At 53.8% G+C, this 18908-nt stretch overlaps 5 protein-coding genes across 5 annotated transcripts; 2 read left to right on the forward strand and 3 right to left on the reverse strand.

The window, feature by feature from the left end:
* Positions 1–309: 309 nt before the first annotated feature.
* On the reverse strand, positions 310–1159 carry COL26b_000556 (uncharacterized protein; the record flags this gene model as incomplete). Its single annotated transcript, XM_053173523.1, has 2 exons — positions 310–1003; positions 1065–1159. 2 exons carry the CDS (start codon positions 1157–1159, stop codon positions 310–312), a joined length of 789 nt encoding a protein of 262 aa, XP_053042571.1.
* Positions 1160–2634: 1475 nt separating this feature from the next.
* Positions 2635–3506, reverse strand: COL26b_000557 (uncharacterized protein; the record flags this gene model as incomplete). Its single annotated transcript, XM_053173524.1, has 4 exons — positions 2635–2830; positions 2891–3090; positions 3253–3288; positions 3438–3506. The coding sequence occupies 4 exons, from the start codon at positions 3504–3506 to the stop codon at positions 2635–2637; spliced, it is 501 nt and encodes a 166-aa protein (XP_053042572.1).
* Positions 3507–3733: 227 nt separating this feature from the next.
* Positions 3734–4473, forward strand: COL26b_000558 (uncharacterized protein; the record flags this gene model as incomplete). Its single annotated transcript, XM_053173525.1, has 3 exons — positions 3734–3830; positions 3886–4214; positions 4282–4473. 3 exons carry the CDS (start codon positions 3734–3736, stop codon positions 4471–4473), a joined length of 618 nt encoding a protein of 205 aa, XP_053042573.1.
* A 153-nt stretch (positions 4474–4626) lies between these two features.
* Positions 4627–7035, reverse strand: COL26b_000559 (uncharacterized protein; the record flags this gene model as incomplete). Its single annotated transcript, XM_053173526.1, has 3 exons — positions 4627–4795; positions 4851–6915; positions 6969–7035. 3 exons carry the CDS (start codon positions 7033–7035, stop codon positions 4627–4629), a joined length of 2301 nt encoding a protein of 766 aa, XP_053042574.1.
* Positions 7036–9819: 2784 nt separating this feature from the next.
* COL26b_000560 (uncharacterized protein) lies at positions 9820–10213 on the forward strand (the record flags this gene model as incomplete). The annotated part of the gene is made up of 2 exons (XM_053173527.1): positions 9820–10071; positions 10139–10213. 2 exons carry the CDS (start codon positions 9820–9822, stop codon positions 10211–10213), a joined length of 327 nt encoding a protein of 108 aa, XP_053042575.1.
* Between the last annotated feature and the right edge of the window lie 8695 nt (positions 10214–18908).

Raw genomic sequence — 18908 nt, forward strand, 5'->3', positions numbered from 1 at the left:
ATCATGTTTGTACAAGTCCATGGATGCTCGCTTGCTCGTGACTCCATCTCGCAGGACCGCCATCTATACACAAATTGGATGCCCGTCATCAAGTTTTCATCAAAGGGGAACATGAATGGCTCTGGTTGAGGAAAAGGAGACATGCACGTCCAGCGTGTCACATCAGGTATTGTTGAGCCAAATGAATGATTTCCATACACCCCATCATGCGTAGAATGTTATCCGTATATCCGTACAAATACAACACAGAAGAGAACAAGATTGTACGCTGAAACGAAAAGAACGGGTTTCCCCTCATCAGTAGATTCATCAGTAGATGACGGTCACCCTCCTTCTGCGTCGCGTTGGCTTCGCCTCCTGACCCATCATCGGCGGGCCGGGTATGGGGTAATCGAGGTTGTCCTTGTAGATGTTGAACTTGATACCGTCGTCGCCAGACTTGTACAGCGCCGTCGCCTTGACACCCTTTGGCTTCTCGGATCCTCCGCCCTGGACATCGAGGTTGAGGCACTGCGGATAGTTCTGAGCGCCGCCCTCGCGTCCAGCCTCGTGCAACGCAATCGTCTCGTGGCGCAGAACGTACTGCCCGGGGGCGATGTTGGCCGGGATCGTCATCGTCCATGACTTGTTGTTCGAGAGCATGTCGTCAGAACCCCACTTGCCCGGCGCCTTGGACCCGTCGACGAGGCCGACGGCGTCGATCTTGAAGAACTCGAGATCCTCCTTCTTGACCTTTGCGCAGTCGCCGTTACAGGGAGCGAGGTAGTCCATCATGGGCCCGTGGTGCGACTCGGGCCAGTCGGTCCAGAAGACGGTTACGTTAGAGCCGGCGGTCACTTTGGCGGCGATGGGGGCGGGCTCAGCGCCGACGTGGCAGATGATGTCGGGGTCTGCGTACTTGTCGACGGCGACGAAGCCGTTGGACAGGTCTTTGGGGATGGACCAGCCAACGACTTGTGGCGGGGGCTTCTTGTACTGCATTTGCGGGCTGTAACCCTCGTAGCTGTGTCGTGTTAGTGAACCGTGAGGCTATATGAGAGAGGACTTATCAGGTCCGCGCTTACAAGACTCCATCCGCCATGATACCGTTCACCGTTCCATGAGCACTGACGGCCTGGATGGCTGCCGTAGCCAAGAAGACGTACTTCATGGCAGACATTGTGAAGGACTCTTCGATGCTCTCGCGGATGGCTTGTTTAGTCGATGAGACGTTGGGGGAATGTTTGGCTGATTTTTCTTTCGCGAATCCTCCTAGAAAACACTAAATTTACCAAAAAAGGATTGTCGTCGATTATATGTTATCCTAGAGAGAGGTTTGCGACTGAGTTTGGTTAAGGAGCGTAATAGTCGACCAGCGCGCTATGTTAAGGTATTATCAAAGAGTGTGTAAGTGCTTCACCCGGGATGCAACGTCGGCTGGAGATGGTGTAGTCCGGAAGACACTTTATTATATTGCAGTTCTAGCCACAGCAGAGAGGAAGGACAAGTCGCGGTTGGGGAGGTTTGCCGGCCCCCGATTCATCCGTTCAAACATTCTTCAGCCCCTTTCCACCGTCGTGCGCTGATGTTCGAGCACACCCTCAAAGGAAAGAAGGTGCAAAACATCAGACACAAAAGAGGCGACGATGACCTCAAAACCGAACGCAATCCCATTTCTTATTGGGCGAGATCAGATCTTCGCCATCCAGACCATTGGCTCGCAGTATCAGTTGGTCATGTACCCTGTTTCAAGACGGGGTTATCCAGTCTTCGACTCGGTTTCCCCTTTCCATGGCGTCCGTGCCGGCACCCTCCTCAGCCCCATAGAGTTATCTTCCGACGATATTTCACGTTTTTCTTGTCTGTTGTGGGTAGGAAAGTTTTGTTCCGGCCTTCGGACAGCATGGCCATCCTAGACAAAATCGGGATTCAGACCATTACAGGCCAAAGACTCACAGTCACCGGCTCTTTCGTCTCAAAAACTTCCCAAAGGGGAAGCGGCCTCGGCTACCGCGTTCAGGCTGCTCAGCTTTCCCCAATTTTTCATGCGATAGTCCGATCCCATATTACTTGGGCTGACATTATAGTCAAGGTTTTTGCGACCGTTTCATCCCTCCACAAAGTGTTCATCTCCTCAACCAGAGCCGCAAAGAGCTGATGTGACGTGCTTCTGCGACGTAAGTCTGATGTTTTCCAGCCTCGCTTTCTCGTTGAGTTGCTCGTATTGCCGAAGATAGTTTCTTCCATGATGGGCTGGCAGTGATGGAAATAGGCATCAGTTGCCATGATAGCGGCTGGTGGTTCGCCAAGGAGAAAGGCAAATGCGAACAGCGAATCGCGAAACTTCCGTCCGCGGCTCGCCCACCAATTGCGAGCAGTTCGCATTGATGACGCTGCGACAATCGAGCGCAGTGCAAAGCAGCAGGTTTTTGCGCTCTATGCCGACCGCCACTTGTCGTACACCTCCCCGATGATTTCGCCGAACTTTTCCAGATCTTGGATGTTGCTGACTCAAAGCCGACACACATATTATTTGCGATAAACCAAACAACGTTTTTGTTGTCCTCCTAAACTCCTTAACACCGCCAGATAATGTCGAAGTCCAAATCCCGTCCAGGCGGCAGGGCCTTCATCCGAAAGTAAAACCGTCCCGTGTTACAACAGCTCGAAGTCGTCCAACTTGTCGCGGTATTTCATGATGTTCCTCTTCACCTTGCTGCCCACGGTCCAGGTGACAAAGTCCTCCATGCTGCGAGTCACCAGAAAAGCCGGGTCGGTGCATGTCTCGGTACCCACACGAACGTGACCCTGCTCGATGAGCTTCGTCGCCGCCTGAACGGTCTCGGCCATCCTGAGAAACATGATTAGCATTTGCTCTTGCGGATCCAGCAGCTATGTCGGGCTTTCATACCGAAGCCGAGTCATGACGACCGGGAGACGCCGCCTAGCAAAGGCGCTCACGGTGACGTTGTGCTCGACGGCAGACAGCTTTGATGCGGAGGACAAAACACCCATGTCATACAACTTATCAAGGAGGAGCTTCTCGTGCTTGCGACGAGCCGCACTCTCAGGGGGCATGAGACTCAATCTATGCGCCATTTGACGGATGGACTGCGGAAGTATGGGTTAGTTGTCTTCGGGTGGATTGCTCGATCCCGTGTGTTTCGAGTCGAAGCGATCGGTGCCAAACTCACGCCGCATAGCCGGTTGTATTTGTGCTGGTTGTCCTTGTTAGTAGGTGTCGATAGTACGATGGGTCGCGAAAATACTCACGTAGTCCTCAGGCTTCTGAATCATATACCGGCGCACCTGTTACTTGTGTTAGAGTTGGTCGCGAAAGCATCTTTTCCTTGGTTCTGCCATACCACTGCCGCATCTCGGTGATCGCCATCCTAGCAGAAACTGTTAGCAATGCGCCTGGATCTGTGGACTTCGCGAGCGTAGGCTTGTGTCGGTACCTGCTTGTATGTGATGAAGTCGTGTTTCCGCAGAAGCTTCTGCTCGTGAAACTTGAGCTTGCGGACCATGCTGGGCTGTCGGCGTCGCGTATTCCCAGTGCGATTTGCTGGTGATGGTTGGCGGGTTGTCGTAGAGAAAAAGTTCTGGAGCTAAGGTGGGACAACTTCCTTATCAGTGCTTATCGCATTTGTGGGGCGGAACATCCCGTCCGCCTACCAAAAAAATACCGTGACAGCCTCAACACCCGCGACAGACCACGCCTGTTGGATCGACAAAATCCGCCCAGAAGTCAATCATGCCGCCGAGACTACCGTTGTTCCCGGCCTTCAAGGCCCCGGGCGCCTTCATGGCCCGGATCGCGCGACCTTTCTCCGCTACTCCTGCTGTGGCTGGTTCGTCAATGCCTCCCACTACCCAGAAATGCACGCAGCGCTAACCTCAAAATAGAGCCCAGAAGACCAATCTCGAATACCGACAGCCTCCTGGGCCTCGACGATCAGAAAGCGCCTATCGACCGAGCTAGGACTCTCATGTCGAAAAACCCCCTGGGCGGAGCACGTAACGCTGCTATCCGCCAGCGCACGATGCTCGATTCGCTCAAGAAGCAGAAGATTAGCGACGACTACCTCAAGCAGATGCCTCGTCGCTGGCGCAACGGCAACGTCTACGCCCCGCATGACCTCAGCCCCACGGAGATGGACAAGTGGAGGAGGATCCGAAAGCCGGAGGTTGATGTTATCGACATGCTGGGCATCAACCCCAAGGACCACTACAGGGTATGTCGCATCCCTGCTAACGGGACTTTTCGACGCAACTTTCTTCAGACGCTGACAGAAAATGTAGAACTTCGCCATGGTCTCTGAATTCATGACCCCCTTCGGACATATCATGCACTCCAAGGACACGGGACTGAGGCCGGTCAACCACAGGAGGATGACGAAGGCCATCCGAAGAGCCATTGGAATGGGTATCCACCCCAGTGTGCACCACCATCCCGAGATTCTGAAGAAGACGTTCAAGCAGGCATGGAGGTAAAAACGTGATGGCTGTGTAGAAGGCGGGGAAAGTCGACGTGTCTACCTTAGGACCAACAGGGGTAACTCCTCCACATGTATGAATTGTACAACATCTTCGGCGTCTATTATATTTGTACAGATACAAGAAGCTTTTCTAGCATTTTTGTACAGATCATGCCTTCAGCACCCGCTGCAGCTTGAATTTCTTCAACTTTTCCGCCGTGGTGTAGTAGCGATGCTTCTCCACCTCTGTCCATTCCTCAGGGAACTGCTTTTTGGCCCATGCCTCAAAATCTCTTTGTAATCCTTGCCCAGGCAATGCGTTAAAAGGGATGCCCAAACTGTATGGATGTCAGCTGCTCGTATCAGGGTCGGAATGGCCAAGGCATAACTTACGTCATCGCATCAGGCCCATATCCAACAGCTCGCTTCATCGTTCTGATCGTGCTCTGCACCTCTTGAAGATTGCCATTGCCCGCGAGACCACCGCAGTAAGCGGCAAATACCGACGGAGGAACATCAATCTCCATCTTTTCGATTTTGTTCCAGATGTCCCTGGCAATCTGATCCCCAAAGGCTTTGATTTCACAGAGCGAGAACACGATCTCGAGACTGTTGTATGATGGGCCCTCGGCCGAACGAACGATATCTTGCCAGAAATCGAGTCCGATACTCGGTCGTTTGCAAGCTCCGTAAGCAATCATCAATGCGTTGTACATCTTCGTTGTTGGTTGGATGGTGGTGTCCATCTTTAACATGTTGTGGGCTAGCTTCAAGCTGTCCAAGTCTGGACATCTACCAATGCCCTCAAAAAACCTAATGTAGGCGTCGCTGGCCGGGTGGAAGTCGGGGTTGACGTGTTGCCTCATGTGTCCGAACACATGGACCGCCATGTCGGGACGGTTGCGGGCGAGGAAAGCATCCATCAGCTCAAGGCGACTCTCGATGCTAGTCTCCTGGAAGAATTGCCTGAGGATTGAGTATGCATCCCACACTCTCGCCGTGCTGTTTTTGCTATCCAAACAATATCCAACAAAGGCGTCTCTGATAGACTGTCTTTGCTCGTTGCTGTGTTGGAACACATTCAGCGACAGTGTGTCGATAACCTCGAACTGTTGGTCGTTCTTCAGGAAGACTGTACACAACGCAACCACAGTATCAGGGTCAAGTGTTACGATGCGCTCCTCCAGAATGTCCGAGATCTCACGAATGGATTTCAAATCTGGTGTCGGTTGGTGGCAAAGCGCCTGGAGGTACCTGTTGATCAGCGGCAGATCCTCGTCTCCCTCCAGTTCGGTTTTCGGGAGCTGCATGTATGCAGCTCTCGCACCAGATAAGTCCTTTGCCCTGATCTTGAAGTCCATTTGGAGGAGGTATGTCTTGGCGTTGAGGCGGATACCGAGCTCAGAAGCAAACGCGATGAGCCGTTCTGCCAAGTAAGGGTCGTTTTTCTCGGTAGCGACCTCGAGAAGACCATTTATGGTATCTGTATCCGGTGATTTGTTGGGATCTTCGGGGTTATGGCGGGCGACAACCTCGAACATGCCTTTCAGATCGTCGAGCCTCTTGCCCATAGAAAGCACGGCCCACTGGTATATAACATCCCAGTGTTCCTTGCTTGGATTCGAGTCCACAAGCTTCTTAAAGATCGGCGTCGTCCAGCCCTTCTGTTCAGTCCTAACTGAAAATTGTAGCAGTTCCTTGTAAGTCCTGGCGGTCGGACGCTCTTCGTTGTGTATTGGCCGTAAAAACCACTTCTTCGTTTCCAGCACATTGTTCTTCTTCGCAAAGAAGACTGTCAAAGCCTCATGGACACTTGACGTGAATGGGACGCCAAGTGTCTCTGACTTCGCGACAGCATCGACTAGTTCTGACTCGCGCCCCTCCTCCGCCAGGCCTTGAAAGACATTGACCCAGAGGTTCTGGGCCGCTGGTCTCTCTGCCACTGGGAGCTGATCCCAGTACTCTTGCAGGACAGCGAGGCCTTCCTTGGACGCCCCAAATAGCGTCAAAGCAACGAGGAAAGATTCAAAGTCCTCTGCCGCGCCAGGGTCCATCGGATCCTGCGCCCTTTCCGCCTTAATTGCCTCGTACAGCTGGCGGGAAAACTCTAGATGCTCTTTCGTGTCTTCCTTTGGCTGTTTCAGCAGCGCCTCGCGCGCAGAAACGAGCTCTGCCAGCGTAAGTCCGGCGCCCGGTTCATCATCCTTATTTTCCAGCAGATATTGCAGCAAGTTTCTGCAGTGTAGGGCTTGTGTGCTGTTGACAACCACGTTGAACCGTAGCTTGTAGACGAAAAGCTCTCGGAAGGCTTCCACCAATTCTGTCCTTGTCGGTGGCCGTACGCTCTCCAGTAAGCGATTCCTCCACGTCAACACTGTTGTCCAACCGGGCTCGTACTCGGGCTTCTTGATTTGTCGCGGCGGCTTCTGGAGGATGCCGAAGAAAGTCCTCCGCGGGGCTCGTCGGGAAAGAGATATCGTTGATGCTACCGGCAACTGGGTATGGCGACACGTTGGGCGCGAGAGGATCGAGCAGGCGGGGACGCAACCCCTCGGTACAACGACCCGTCGAGAGACATGGCGGGCAATTTGCGCCCTCATGATGTGGGTTTAATACTTGAATTGAGGGGTCCTGAGAACTCAATTAGCCGATCCGATTGGCATTTGCAGTCCTCTGACTACATACCTTGGCATTTTCAGACCAAACTACACAATTTGCGGCATCTGGGGAAGCTCAATGCCGGCAGTAGAAGCTCTCAGAGATTTGCGCCTTGGAATTGGACACTGGAGCTTTCGGGGCATCGAAATCGCGGCCAGCTCCCACCAAAATGCGACCCGCGCAGGCGGATAAGACCGATGATTAACCGAGCTTAGTCATCGGGTCATCAATAACTGTAACCTGCCAACGGCTTCTTCGGCTTCAGCTCACGCACCTCGATTTTCCTTAAAACGGTTGTCATTTCCTTAATGATCAGGAACAAGCAATCTCATGTCAACGAACACATCATATGGTTCAAAGGAAGTGCGCAAAGGCTGCTGCGATGCGAGTATCGCTCGCAACGCCAAACATGTCACCAGCCAATCATGATACACTCATTACTGTGTACCCGCGATCCACTACATCTCTCCGCACACAGTCAACCCACCTCCGAGAGAGATGGCAATCACGATGACGGGGTAAATCAGGTCTGGGATAGCTGGGTATTATTTCCAGCCTGATCTAGCCAACAAACATGGCTGGAGCTTACGATCCGAAACGAGTGGTTCATGACTTTCAAAGTTGCTGCCGAAGTCAAAGCGAGCTTCAATTGGCTAGACAATCGGCTCAGACTGTCTATGACGTTACTACAACTTTTCGCGCAACCACCATTCATCGTTGAAGGCCCAAGGGCATGAAGACCGTTTTATGTTGTTGTTGACAACACGGAACCTGAGAACAAAAATGACCGAGATTCTACTCTTGAGATGGAACATTCCAGGGGCTGTCACGAAGCCCAAGCATAATGCAATTACGCTGGCGGTTGCGCATTCTCAGCAGTTCATGGCGCTTGGCACCTCGGCATCAAGTGATCGTTTTCATCGTCCCAAGCGCCCAGTGGTATAAAGCACAAACGCGCTCAGACATCTTCGGCAGCCAGTGCGACATCCGCGGTATTTGTCCAGATGATATGGAAATGATCACTAGACCTTGCAGGCGCACTCGGCAATAATGGACCAGCCACCTGCTTCTACTTGAGCCCAGAGTCTTCCTTTGACCATCGATTATTCCTTCTTCCAGAGAAACTTTTGCAAGTGGTGTATCCTGCAGTTGCCATAGTCTGCGGAACAAAACATTTCATCACTGTGGGTAATCTAACTCGGGCTCATACCGTCTAATACTTACCGCTTGTAGTGGTTGACGAAGAAATCTGAAGAAAAACCAAACGTCGCTTTTATCCCGCTCCGGAATTGTTCACGCCGGAGCCGGCCGGCAGCATAAATCCTTCCGACCGATCCTTTCAGGAGGGCATTTTACTATCATTATCCCGTTCCGTTGAAGAAGCACCAAGCTGTCGGCCTTATACTGCAAGGACATCGCGCTACACGTCCCGCCTCGTTGAAATCCCGCCATGGGGTCACAAAATCAGCAACTCCATAGCAGACGGCAAGCTAGTAGCCGCGACCCCAGTTGCTACTTCTGCTGCTGCTGGTGTTGCTGGATAGTCATCTGCTGCTGTCTGATTATTACCGTCTGCGCCGCTGTCCTCTTCTCCTCTCTGCCGGCGACCGGTCCTGTGCTGCTGGATCCTTAGACCATGAACGAAGCCATGACTCCGATATCTCCATCTACAATCGGTCCGCAGCTCATGTTCGTCCATGATGGACCGTCATGATGTGATCCATTTGGATCCTGACCTCGGCCCAATGAAGCAGCCAAAGTTGGATAGCATCGGAGATGATATAAGACAATGCGAGACAAGCTGCGGCTAAGCTGCCAGTCAACACCAGCAGCTTCGCTTTCCAGCACCCACCTTCTCCAGGCTCTTTTGCACAACTTGAAGCTCATCGTCCAAACATGTCCGCCAGCGATACAACGTCTCCGACGGCTTTATGCCTGACTTCCGTCGGCAGTTCCCTCGTGCCAAGCAAGCAACCTATTCCACGCCCTGGAGGTGGAGAGACTTTGGTTCGTGTTCATGCTGCAGGCCTGCTACCGCTCGACCAAAAGCTTCGCGACCTTGGCGTCTTCAATATCTCGTCCCGTCTTCCAATTACTCTCGGTATCGATGTTGTCGGCGAAGTTGTCGAACACGGTCCTCAGCCTTCGAACACCCCAGTGCCATCTTGTATCCTGCCGTTGGGACCAAAGTCCTCTTTCAAGGCAATCTCCGCCGCCCTCACGCTGGTGGCCTAGCCTCCTTCGTTCTCGCCAATACCGCATATCCTATACCCATTCCTGAGACAATCTCCGTTGTCGAGGCTGCAAGCCTTGTAACGAATCCTTTCACTGCGGCTCTTTCTCTGTTCCATCAATCTGGCCTTGATTTCCCATTTCCCCTTTCATGGCACGGACCCAATCTTTGAATACCATAGCGCTCACGTGGTTGTCCTCGGCGCCGGTACTACCGTCGGGTCTCTCATCGTTCGGCTTGCGTCCATTGCTGGTATCGGAACCATCATAACCACCTCTTCAGTGTCATCTTTTGCCTTTCTTCGAGCTTTGGGTGCAACCTTGGTCATCGGCCGGTCGTACCCTTCCATCGCCGCGACAGTCCAATCCATCTTGGGGATCCGTCATCAATGTCGTCGAGGCTTATGCGTCTGGTCATCCAACCCTCGCTGTCTCTCTCTTCGAGGTGTCCGGTGTTTCACGCACCATCATCATGTTGGACTCCTCCACTGGCGCCGACACTGCCGCCCTGGCCGATAAGGGCACCTCCTTGCACAACGTCTACGGCTCTTTCGAAGCTCATCCAATCGTGTTCCAACGATGGGCCGCCGCCCTGCCGAAGTGGTTGTCGACTGGCGACATGGTCATTCTCCCCCATAGAGTTATCCGAGGTCTCAACCCCCAAGCCGTCAACGCCGCACTTGATGACATTGGCAAGGGTGGCGGGGTAAGGTATGTCGTCCAGGTATGTCGTCCAGGTCCATGTGGATGATGGAGATGATGATGATGGGGAGGAGGCACGAGATATATAGACGAGAGGGACGGGGACGACAGGGCTCCCCGAGGCATATGGGGCGATGGGCAAGAAGAGGCACAGCAAGGACTAGGAGTATGCCGCCTGCGGGGGGTGTTGTACAAAGATCCGTCACAGTCCGGACGATCTTGTCCCATCATCGCCTAACCCACCCTCCATCATCCGATGTGACGACGGCTCAGAGCTAGTGCGAACATATCCCTCGCCCGTCGGTCAACAACACTTCAGCTCATACCCGAGAAGAGTTTGACCACACCCCCGGACGAGAGACACAATGGAAGGAAGGCAAACCCTGGCCAGAAAAGAGAAACGGCATGAGATGAACAGAGGCGAGGAAAAGCCAAGAAAGACGGAAAGAAAGAAAAGATCATCGACTCACCGCAATATAGCACACTACAGCTACCTGCCGCACCCCAGTAACCATGGTGTTTCCCAGTCTCTTCTCTGCTCTCATTCGTCCAGAGTTGCTAGTGATTCGAAAGTTGGTTCCAAACTTGCATTGGGAAGCTCTTAGCTCCGTCTCTCGTCTACCCCTCTTTCTCTCTAGACCATGGTCTACCGTCCTCCATGCCATCCTCACATCTCTGCTTCTCCAGCTGCTCAAAGCGCCGAGCGATGTGAAGAGCACGCCAGCAAATCCTGAATTTCTTCCATCTCCGGATTCGTCTTTACGCGCAGAGTCCGCGCGGCGCTGGTGATCACGGGGGACGCGTAGTCGGCGTTCTGTATGGCTGAAGGAGCCCTTATGTCGTCTGGTCAAGAGATCTCTGGGAGTGGGTGTGGGAGGACGACTCCTGAGGCGTTCACGTCTGCGTTTCAGAACTGCAAGTGCAGCTCATGGCGACTGGCTGCTGTCAACTGGCAGGGCGCAACCATCTTCCATTCCCTTTCCCCAGTCGTTCCCCCAAAAGCACGGCGGGAGGAGGCGGTAAGCCTGGCGTCTGGCGTTGACCCGATTGTGCCTGTGAGAAAGACGAACGGCATATCCAGTGATAAAGGTCTCACGTTGACGTCGTTCTTGCGTAAGGCCCGCCCTTTATCATCGCGGACTTGCTGCTGCTGCTGCCAGAGAGGCTTCGTTGTAGGGATGCATAGAGCAGAGAAGAAAAGAAGATAGACGAGATACGGACAAGAGAAAGACACACAAGAAAAACAGCCGGGGGGCTAGCCCAGGGGGTGCAGACCAAAGAGAAGGAGAAACCAAGAGGGAACGGACTAGGCCTAGCCTGCCATCCGAACATCGTCCTGATGTCGGTGATCCGTGGGACATTGATCGACGGTTGACAGGTTTTCGCCCGTGCGCCGTTCGACGTTCAACGATACCAGAACTGCAAACGTTCGGGTACGGACTTGCTAAATCATCACCGAAGTGTGTCGACAGGGCAACCGAAGAACCGGTCTCTCGCACGCCAAGTAACGCAACTACCGGACCAAAATTTTAAAATAACAGTGACGAAAGCAAGTCTAATTTGGCAAACCCTGGGAAAAGAAGCGATGACCACCGAAATATGCTGCCTCGGACTGGCTTACTTGCGTCTAAGCCATGCTCTCCTTTACGAGGCTGAACGAACCCGAAGCTGTCCCTGTCTCTGATGTCCGTGGGGATGGGGTTGAGAGTTCTGTCAGTTTCGACAGAGTTGCAGTTGACAACAGAGACAGACGGTAAGAGCAAGACACTACAATCTGCAGCTAGCCGCAGTCGACAACCTCAGCTGCAAGGTTCCATATGGCAACCATGGCATGACCACGCCGCGACTGCCACAACATCCGGAACACCGCACCGCGTTGTTCACTGCTCACTTACACGCCTTCTCTGCGTGGTCGGGCGTCCCCGCGATGTCTTCCTTCCCGGCGTGAAGTAGATCAGCGGCAGGTACGAGGGTTGGCAGGCAGGGCGAGACAAACATTCTCCCGGCCAGTAAGCACATGTGCGAGGGCAGATTACAAGGTGTGGCATGGCTAAATGGGGTACGGGATCGTCAGGTGAAGAAGAAGCAACACCGCGGGATGGCGATGCCGCCGCCGAGCTTTCATGGTTTGTGATCCCACGGGACGGGAGGACATCGAGTGCTTCACTTACAGGCAAAGCTGCCCATCTGGGTTGAACATGTCCCGAGCTGACCGGCATATAGCAGACATGCGTCTTCGGACATGAAGGCGATGGGATGGACCCGACGAGAGAATCCAGAGACAGAGATAGGCAGGTTTGGGATAGCTTCAAGGTGCCACAATCACCGGGTTCCGCTCCGCGAGATGAGGTGATCAACACCCTGACATCCATCCAGGCCTTGTTCCGTCGAGGAACAACGGCCGAAGGATACCTTGCACGACGCAATGCAACTCGATATTTGACTCAGTTCCTAAGGGACAGCACCAGCAGCAGCAGCATAAAGTCCGGACTCATCCTTCCAGCAGCAGGGTTCGAAGAGACGACATCGGACATGTCGCTGCTTAGCATCACCGACGTCCGTCGAACCTCGAAGCACCGGTCCGCCGATTCGATGGAACGAACCAATCCCACCTGTATCCAACACCTTACCCAAGAGAGTGCCTTCCCCCTTTTCATCGCATCCTTTAATCACCGACCACCGACACCGTCGTCCGGCCTTTCTTGCGATGGAATACTGCAGACATGTAAGAAAGAAAATCAGACCGCCGCAAGCTCGCATGAAGTCCGTCCGGGACGGCGCCAAACCCGTATTGGACAGGCCCGTCGTCGGTGTTGCGGCTACTCTGCCGCGCTTCACACTCGACGATCAGCACCTTATCAAGACGCTACTGGCCTGGGTTCCGCGACTAGGAACAGCAAGCATCGCGCCGGATACCGTTTCTTTTCTCCTCCCACCCATGCTCTATTCCCAACAGCGGACCGTCTGCTTAATCGGACGCCATAGACGTAGTTCCCGCCGGCACTTTGTGCCAATGTCTTTTCCAGACCCAGCTCCAAAGGAACAACCTTTGGTTCTGCGGCCCCTCCAGTATGCAGTTGTCGTTACATCCTCCGTCCGCCGAAGGATGACATCGGAGGCTGTCTTCCAAGGGCGAGGCTGATGAGCTGAAAAGAAGCAGGGGAAGTACGAGAATGGGACGGTTCCCCGTTTGAGTGCATGTAGGGCGGCGGCGCGCTGCGCAGAATCGAGGCGGAGGGGATGTACAATCGGTCGCCGGTGGATGCACAAAGGCAGATCCAATCTATGGGGTGATCGGCCGCTGTGTTCGGGTCGCCCAATTCTATCGGATGTCTTTTTGCCCCTCTCTCTGGTCTTTGGGAACTTTGGTATTGCATCTAGGCCAAAGGGACCCCGGACGGACGATTGTTCGCACTTGCGTGGCGCCGTCAAGGGGGTGTGGCCGCAAGCGCAACGACCCTTAGTTGGGGGTCCGAAGATGCCAACTCCGTCGTCCGGGGGACTACCACGGACAGTCCGAATCAACTCTCGACCGAACCCAGAAACCTCCCTTGATCTACAAGGCCAAGAACAATTTTCTACAGTCTTTAGAATTCATTTTGTCGTTTTGCAGGACCGAAGAAATTCGTTCGATTCCCCCCAAGTGCCGGTAGCCAGGAAGGGAAGGCAATCATCAAGCCTTGCTTGACGTCGTGGTTCCAGAATTCTCCCCGGCCCATCTCGGGCATCCCGAGAGAACCTTACACCCGACAGGGACAGAGAAGAAGTTGAACAATGAGATCGTCTCTGAAATGAACCGTCGTGTCGGTATCGGTCGGTCGTCGGGTCTTCGGTGATTCAGCACCTCGCCCTGACAGCAACGAAAGACCCAGAGATGAAGAGACACGCAGGGAGTCGTGCGTTCAGCCCTGTGGCACGACAACCCTCATCGTCGCTCGGACGACAGGACCATAAGCGCGCTGCCCAGGAAGCACTCGCATCCTCTCGCGCCTCGACTCCTCTGATGGCTTTGACGTTGGGCAGAGGAAACAGATGACAAGCGGGACGTAAACCTGGGGTTCGAACTGGTCCCCGCTCGTTCCTCCAGGGAACCGCAACGATGTCGAGCCGTGATACCAGGATAGCAACGAACTATTGTGACGATGACTACATTGACGTTGTCCCGCGAGGCTTCGAGGCTGACAACTCAAGCCAGAATACAGCCGTAATGGAATGAAGATGACCCAATCATGGGACAGAGAGATACAACCTCACTCCTTAGCGAGCTGCATAATCTGGGGCGCTGGTTACACCTGTAGTGCGGCGTCTGTTGCACGATGCCGGCCTCGGCCGAGCGACGACACCTTGCAGTTACGCCGCGCGCTTGGCTATCCTGCGCCGCTCCTCCGCCCTGCCCATGCGAGGGCATATCTTACCATCCCACAGAGCATTGGGCGAAAGACCGAGCAGGAAGGAAGCACTTCGCGACGCGAACAGGCACCGAGGTAGGCGAGACGGCGGATGAAGAGGCGAGATGCAAGACAAGACAAGTCGATTACATCAACGTACATCGGTTGAAAGGGGGGAGGCGGGTTGAGCAAGGCAGCCTTACAGCTTGCCCGCCGCCATGCTTTCAGACGAAGAGACATTCGCTCCTTGGCGGCCGACCGCTCTAGATGCATTTCCCGCGCGGGACGATACGAGAATAGCTCGACCTTAGGCCAGGCACGACGACAGACTCCATCGTCAAAATCCCACCAGGTACAGACAACCAGTCTACGTGCGCTGATTGGACGGAAAATTCGACAGCAAAAGATCATCCTACAACTGGGCCAATGAGTCCGAGTTGCCATATCGAGACGTTAGAAACGAACCCCGATCCTTCAGTCGATAAGCTTATCATCGAAGGATCATCGAACCAGTCCAGCTCTATCCAAAATCTGCCCAAAAAGGGTATTACAGCCCGACAAGAACTGACTGCGACAACACAAGTTCCCAATCTCCAATCCCTCTCGCTGCCTCGCAAAGCCACGCAAGTCGTCATTGCTTATTCTGCATGACCGACCGAAGTGGTCAGCCCAAGACAGCTGGGCGGGCGGCGGGCGGGAAGGGCCTGTCTCACCGAGATGCGGACGAGTAGGATGCTCCCCCCGTTGAGACTTATGCACGCAAGTCTCGGGAATGCGAGGCGTAGATCTCAGGATTCCCGGCAATGCGGGCCTCGGTATTAAGCCCCGGCGGGTTTTGTTTTGTTTTTTGGTGGTGAGCTTGTTTGACTTTGCCCAACTGCCAAGCTTCTGTCACACAACTTTGTGCATTTTACACACAAAAGTAAGCAATGCAAACCAGAAGACGAGATAAACAGCCCGGCGGGATTGTGGCAGACTGTGTTGTAAGACCTCGGCCGTCCGGCGCAGGTGTCGGTTGTCACACACAAGACACTGTCACAACCTGTCTTGTTTGATGACAGACATTGACAGGAGTCAAGAGTAGAGTTATGGCGTCAGGTTTCTCCTTGACACTACCCCAATAGGCAATCTGCCTTTTCAACGCCCATTGCCACCGTATCATGTGCCGTCGCTGATGGCAGCATTGTCGCGTCTTGGGATGGCAGGCTGTCCACTCCCGCGTCTTCCCGCACTCGCATGGAGTCGTCAAAAAGGGGCAGACAATTCGTCGTTGTCACCTGTTAACGGGGCCAACCTTGAAGACACCAGCCGAGTACGCGCGCATTTTGTTTGACGTGACACCATATCGTGGTCAAATCGAAGCCAAATGCTGTAGCCTTTCGATCTCAAACCATCGTGATGTCCTGTCACGTAATTGGGACGCGATGCATGAGTAGTTCAGAGGTATGTTGAGTGTTTGCAGATATGTCAAGAGCCGGTCGTTTGAAGTTGGCAACGCTACTGTGGGCGTCGGCACTCTCGGACCAGGACCGAACTTTTGTTCAGTCTTTACAGCGGCAATATGCAGGAACGTTTGGTTTGCAATACTGCTAAAAGATCGGAATGCTTGACTTAAGTGCTTGCATAGACGTCAAAAGCTGAACCTGTCGGGCGTGCGCTGACAACATCGAGACGACATCGTCAGTGATGTTTGTCGACTCATGCACCGCACGCTCGCTGACTCCTACGAGGCAGCAGTAGGCGAGGGCTGGAGCGTATTCGTACGTATCTTGATACGCTTTTGCAAGACGTAGCGGAATGCTCCCGTTGGGGGCCTGATGGCAGGGATGGATGCACGTTGTTTCGTTTCAACTGAAGTCTTTGCATGGTTGCAGCTGATCCGTGCCCCCCTTGTGTCTTCCAAAGTATTCCCCTGCTAGGAAGGTGAGCAGACAACTCAGCCTTCAACAACCTGCAAAGTGTTTCGACATCTCTCTCAATTACCTGGTACGGCCTGTTACTGTGTCGTGCTCGTAACTCCAGACAGCGACAGTAGCGGCTGTCACAACTGTCTGCTGCCCTGCCAATATCCTGATGGTGTACAGCTGTCTTGTCTGGGAAATCGATTGACAGAAACGGAAGAAAGTGTCTGAGCGACCCTAATACGAACCGTTTGTTTCCTTTTTGGTTAGTAAAGCATGGGACAGAGTGCTTCACGAGTCTGGCTTAACCATGGCAAGGCTAAGCCGAAGAGATCGGCAGGCTCGGTAAAGTGGATTGCTCAGTACGAGGTGCTACCGCCAGGTGGAAGTGCCTTAGCCGGAGGCTCGAGCAGTTGACGATGCATTTAGTTGAGTTAGACCACAACCTGACACGACCGCGGGGTGGACTCGCCGGCTTGGATGCCGATAAATGCGAGGTCCCTCAGTGAATGACACTCGGCAGCCGGATCAGCGGATTGCAGCACGACTAAGCCGTACTGACAGGGGATCAGTCGTGAGAGATGCGACGAAAATGACGATCCTGCGATAGATAGCCCAAACGGCTGGAAGTACTGCTAATTGGGATGTGACGGTGGCTGTCAACGACTAGACGAAAACTCGTGGTTTCGGGAGCCGAGGAAACTGCGAGAGCGAGAAAAAAACGTCTGCGGCGTCTTAGGTTGCGTATGGGAGGAAATGCATCATCGGATCAGAAGAGTCGGGGCTTTGGATTCTCCATAGAGGTGCATGCAGATGCCCAGCGCGCGCAGGACAATGGCTGTGTCGGGGACGGAGCGGCCCCGAACAACGGACGAGAAATACGGTAGTTGAAGTAGGCAGAGGTGCTTTGCTTGCCGTGATGACTGTGGGCACGCTGAAGTTCTGAGTGTACTTCCACGGCGGCTTCAGAAACTGCGTGCTGCAAGGGTATGTGATGCTGAAACGGTGTTTGACAGAGGGCCAAAGTTTCTGTCTATCGTGTTGAAAGCTCGCATCATCCCACCCGCGTGAGATGCCGAAAATAGGAACCCGCAGTTGGCAGCCGCCCTTGAACTCGAAGGACTCAAAGGGAGGCCAGCACGAGCAATAGTGCAGCCTTTTGCACAGTTAAGTGTGGACTGACCAGGGCCAGCCTGGCTGTAGAACGGCTCGTCCGCCGTACGTGTGCATGTCGACCGAGCTCAGGGAGGCCGACCGTTGGCCAAGTGTCAGGGCTCTCCTAGTTCTGCCAAACATCGAGATTGGGCAGAATATTCATAATTCTGCCGAGTCACCGTCTCGCCAGTCACGGGTCGCCCCCTGACCTCTCCATTCCTTTAAGCGGCAGTCTGAGCGGCGGTAGGCTTTGCGATATGGCACAAGCGCGCCTCCTGGAACACAGCGAAGAAGAAGGTGATGCAGCGGTCGCGAGTCCGTGAGCGTTGTGTGTATTGTGGACCAAAGAGGGTCGGAGAATAATGTCTCTGGGAGCATGCCTGCCTGCCTGCATGCTGCACGTCTTATCATTCGCTGGCTCGGCGACAGATTGCAAGAGAGACAAGTCTTTCTGAAGAGGCGCCGAGACTGGCATGGGAAACCCTGCATGCCGACCAGGGCAATCTGGGTGTGTGTGGACCGCGCTTTCAACCCCAGTCGTGCCCCCCATGGGCGGATCAGTGGAGTACAGCGTCCGGTTCCGCGTGTGTCGTTAGATGGACGGTAGGATCGTATTATGACGGTGATGTTGTGATAGGGGTCCAGCAGGTGAGGCCTTGAAAGTCGGTCTCGCGTTCATGTGGATTGCCCACGCAAATAGCTCCTGAAGGAGAGTAGAATAATTTTTTTTTTTGGCAATCTCGGGCTTGCACTATGCGAAGCCCAAGACGACCGGCTTCAGGCTCTTTTTGGAATTTGAGCAACGCGGCGCAGATACCTCCATACGCCATATGGCGCATGGCTGCCGGGAGCGATATATGGGCGCGCTAATCAGAGCAGATCTAGCGGCATCTAAACCAAGGTGCTTATTCTTAGCGGGCAGTGGCTGCGGGCCATTGCTGCCGTCTCCTTTGCCTGACTCTTCAATTTTCGTTCTCTCAAGTTTTTCTTTTGTGATCTTGCAGTGGTGATAAGTCGACTTGAGCTAGGCCGCCAAGGGGGAGATGAAGATGTGCCTTGGCCAGCGAATCAGCATTGGACATAGGCCAGAGTTGACGTTGCTTTTTGCTCTGTTGCAATTTCTCTTTTGGAGCAGAATTTCGCCATGCTGCTTGGGCATGACATTGAAATCATCGTGGTGCTCTGTTCCCGTCTGATGGAGCCTGCCATGTCGTGCTGAGCAGCTGGAATACATGACTCTTTCTGATTAGATGCGCACAGCCAGGGCCATTTCTGTGGAGTTGTTTCTCGAAGACGGAGGATTTCAGAATAGACGGCGTCTGTGGACCGTTTCTGCGCTACGCAGCATCTCAGGCAGTCGGAACCAGCGGGTAGCGGGCGGGTAACGGACCAATGGCTCCAAGCGACACGAAAAT

This window comes from Colletotrichum chrysophilum, assembly GCF_026319265.1.
Source record: "Colletotrichum chrysophilum strain AFK26 chromosome Unknown scaffold_2, whole genome shotgun sequence".
In the NCBI taxonomy this organism is placed as follows: domain Eukaryota; kingdom Fungi; phylum Ascomycota; class Sordariomycetes; order Glomerellales; family Glomerellaceae; genus Colletotrichum; species Colletotrichum chrysophilum.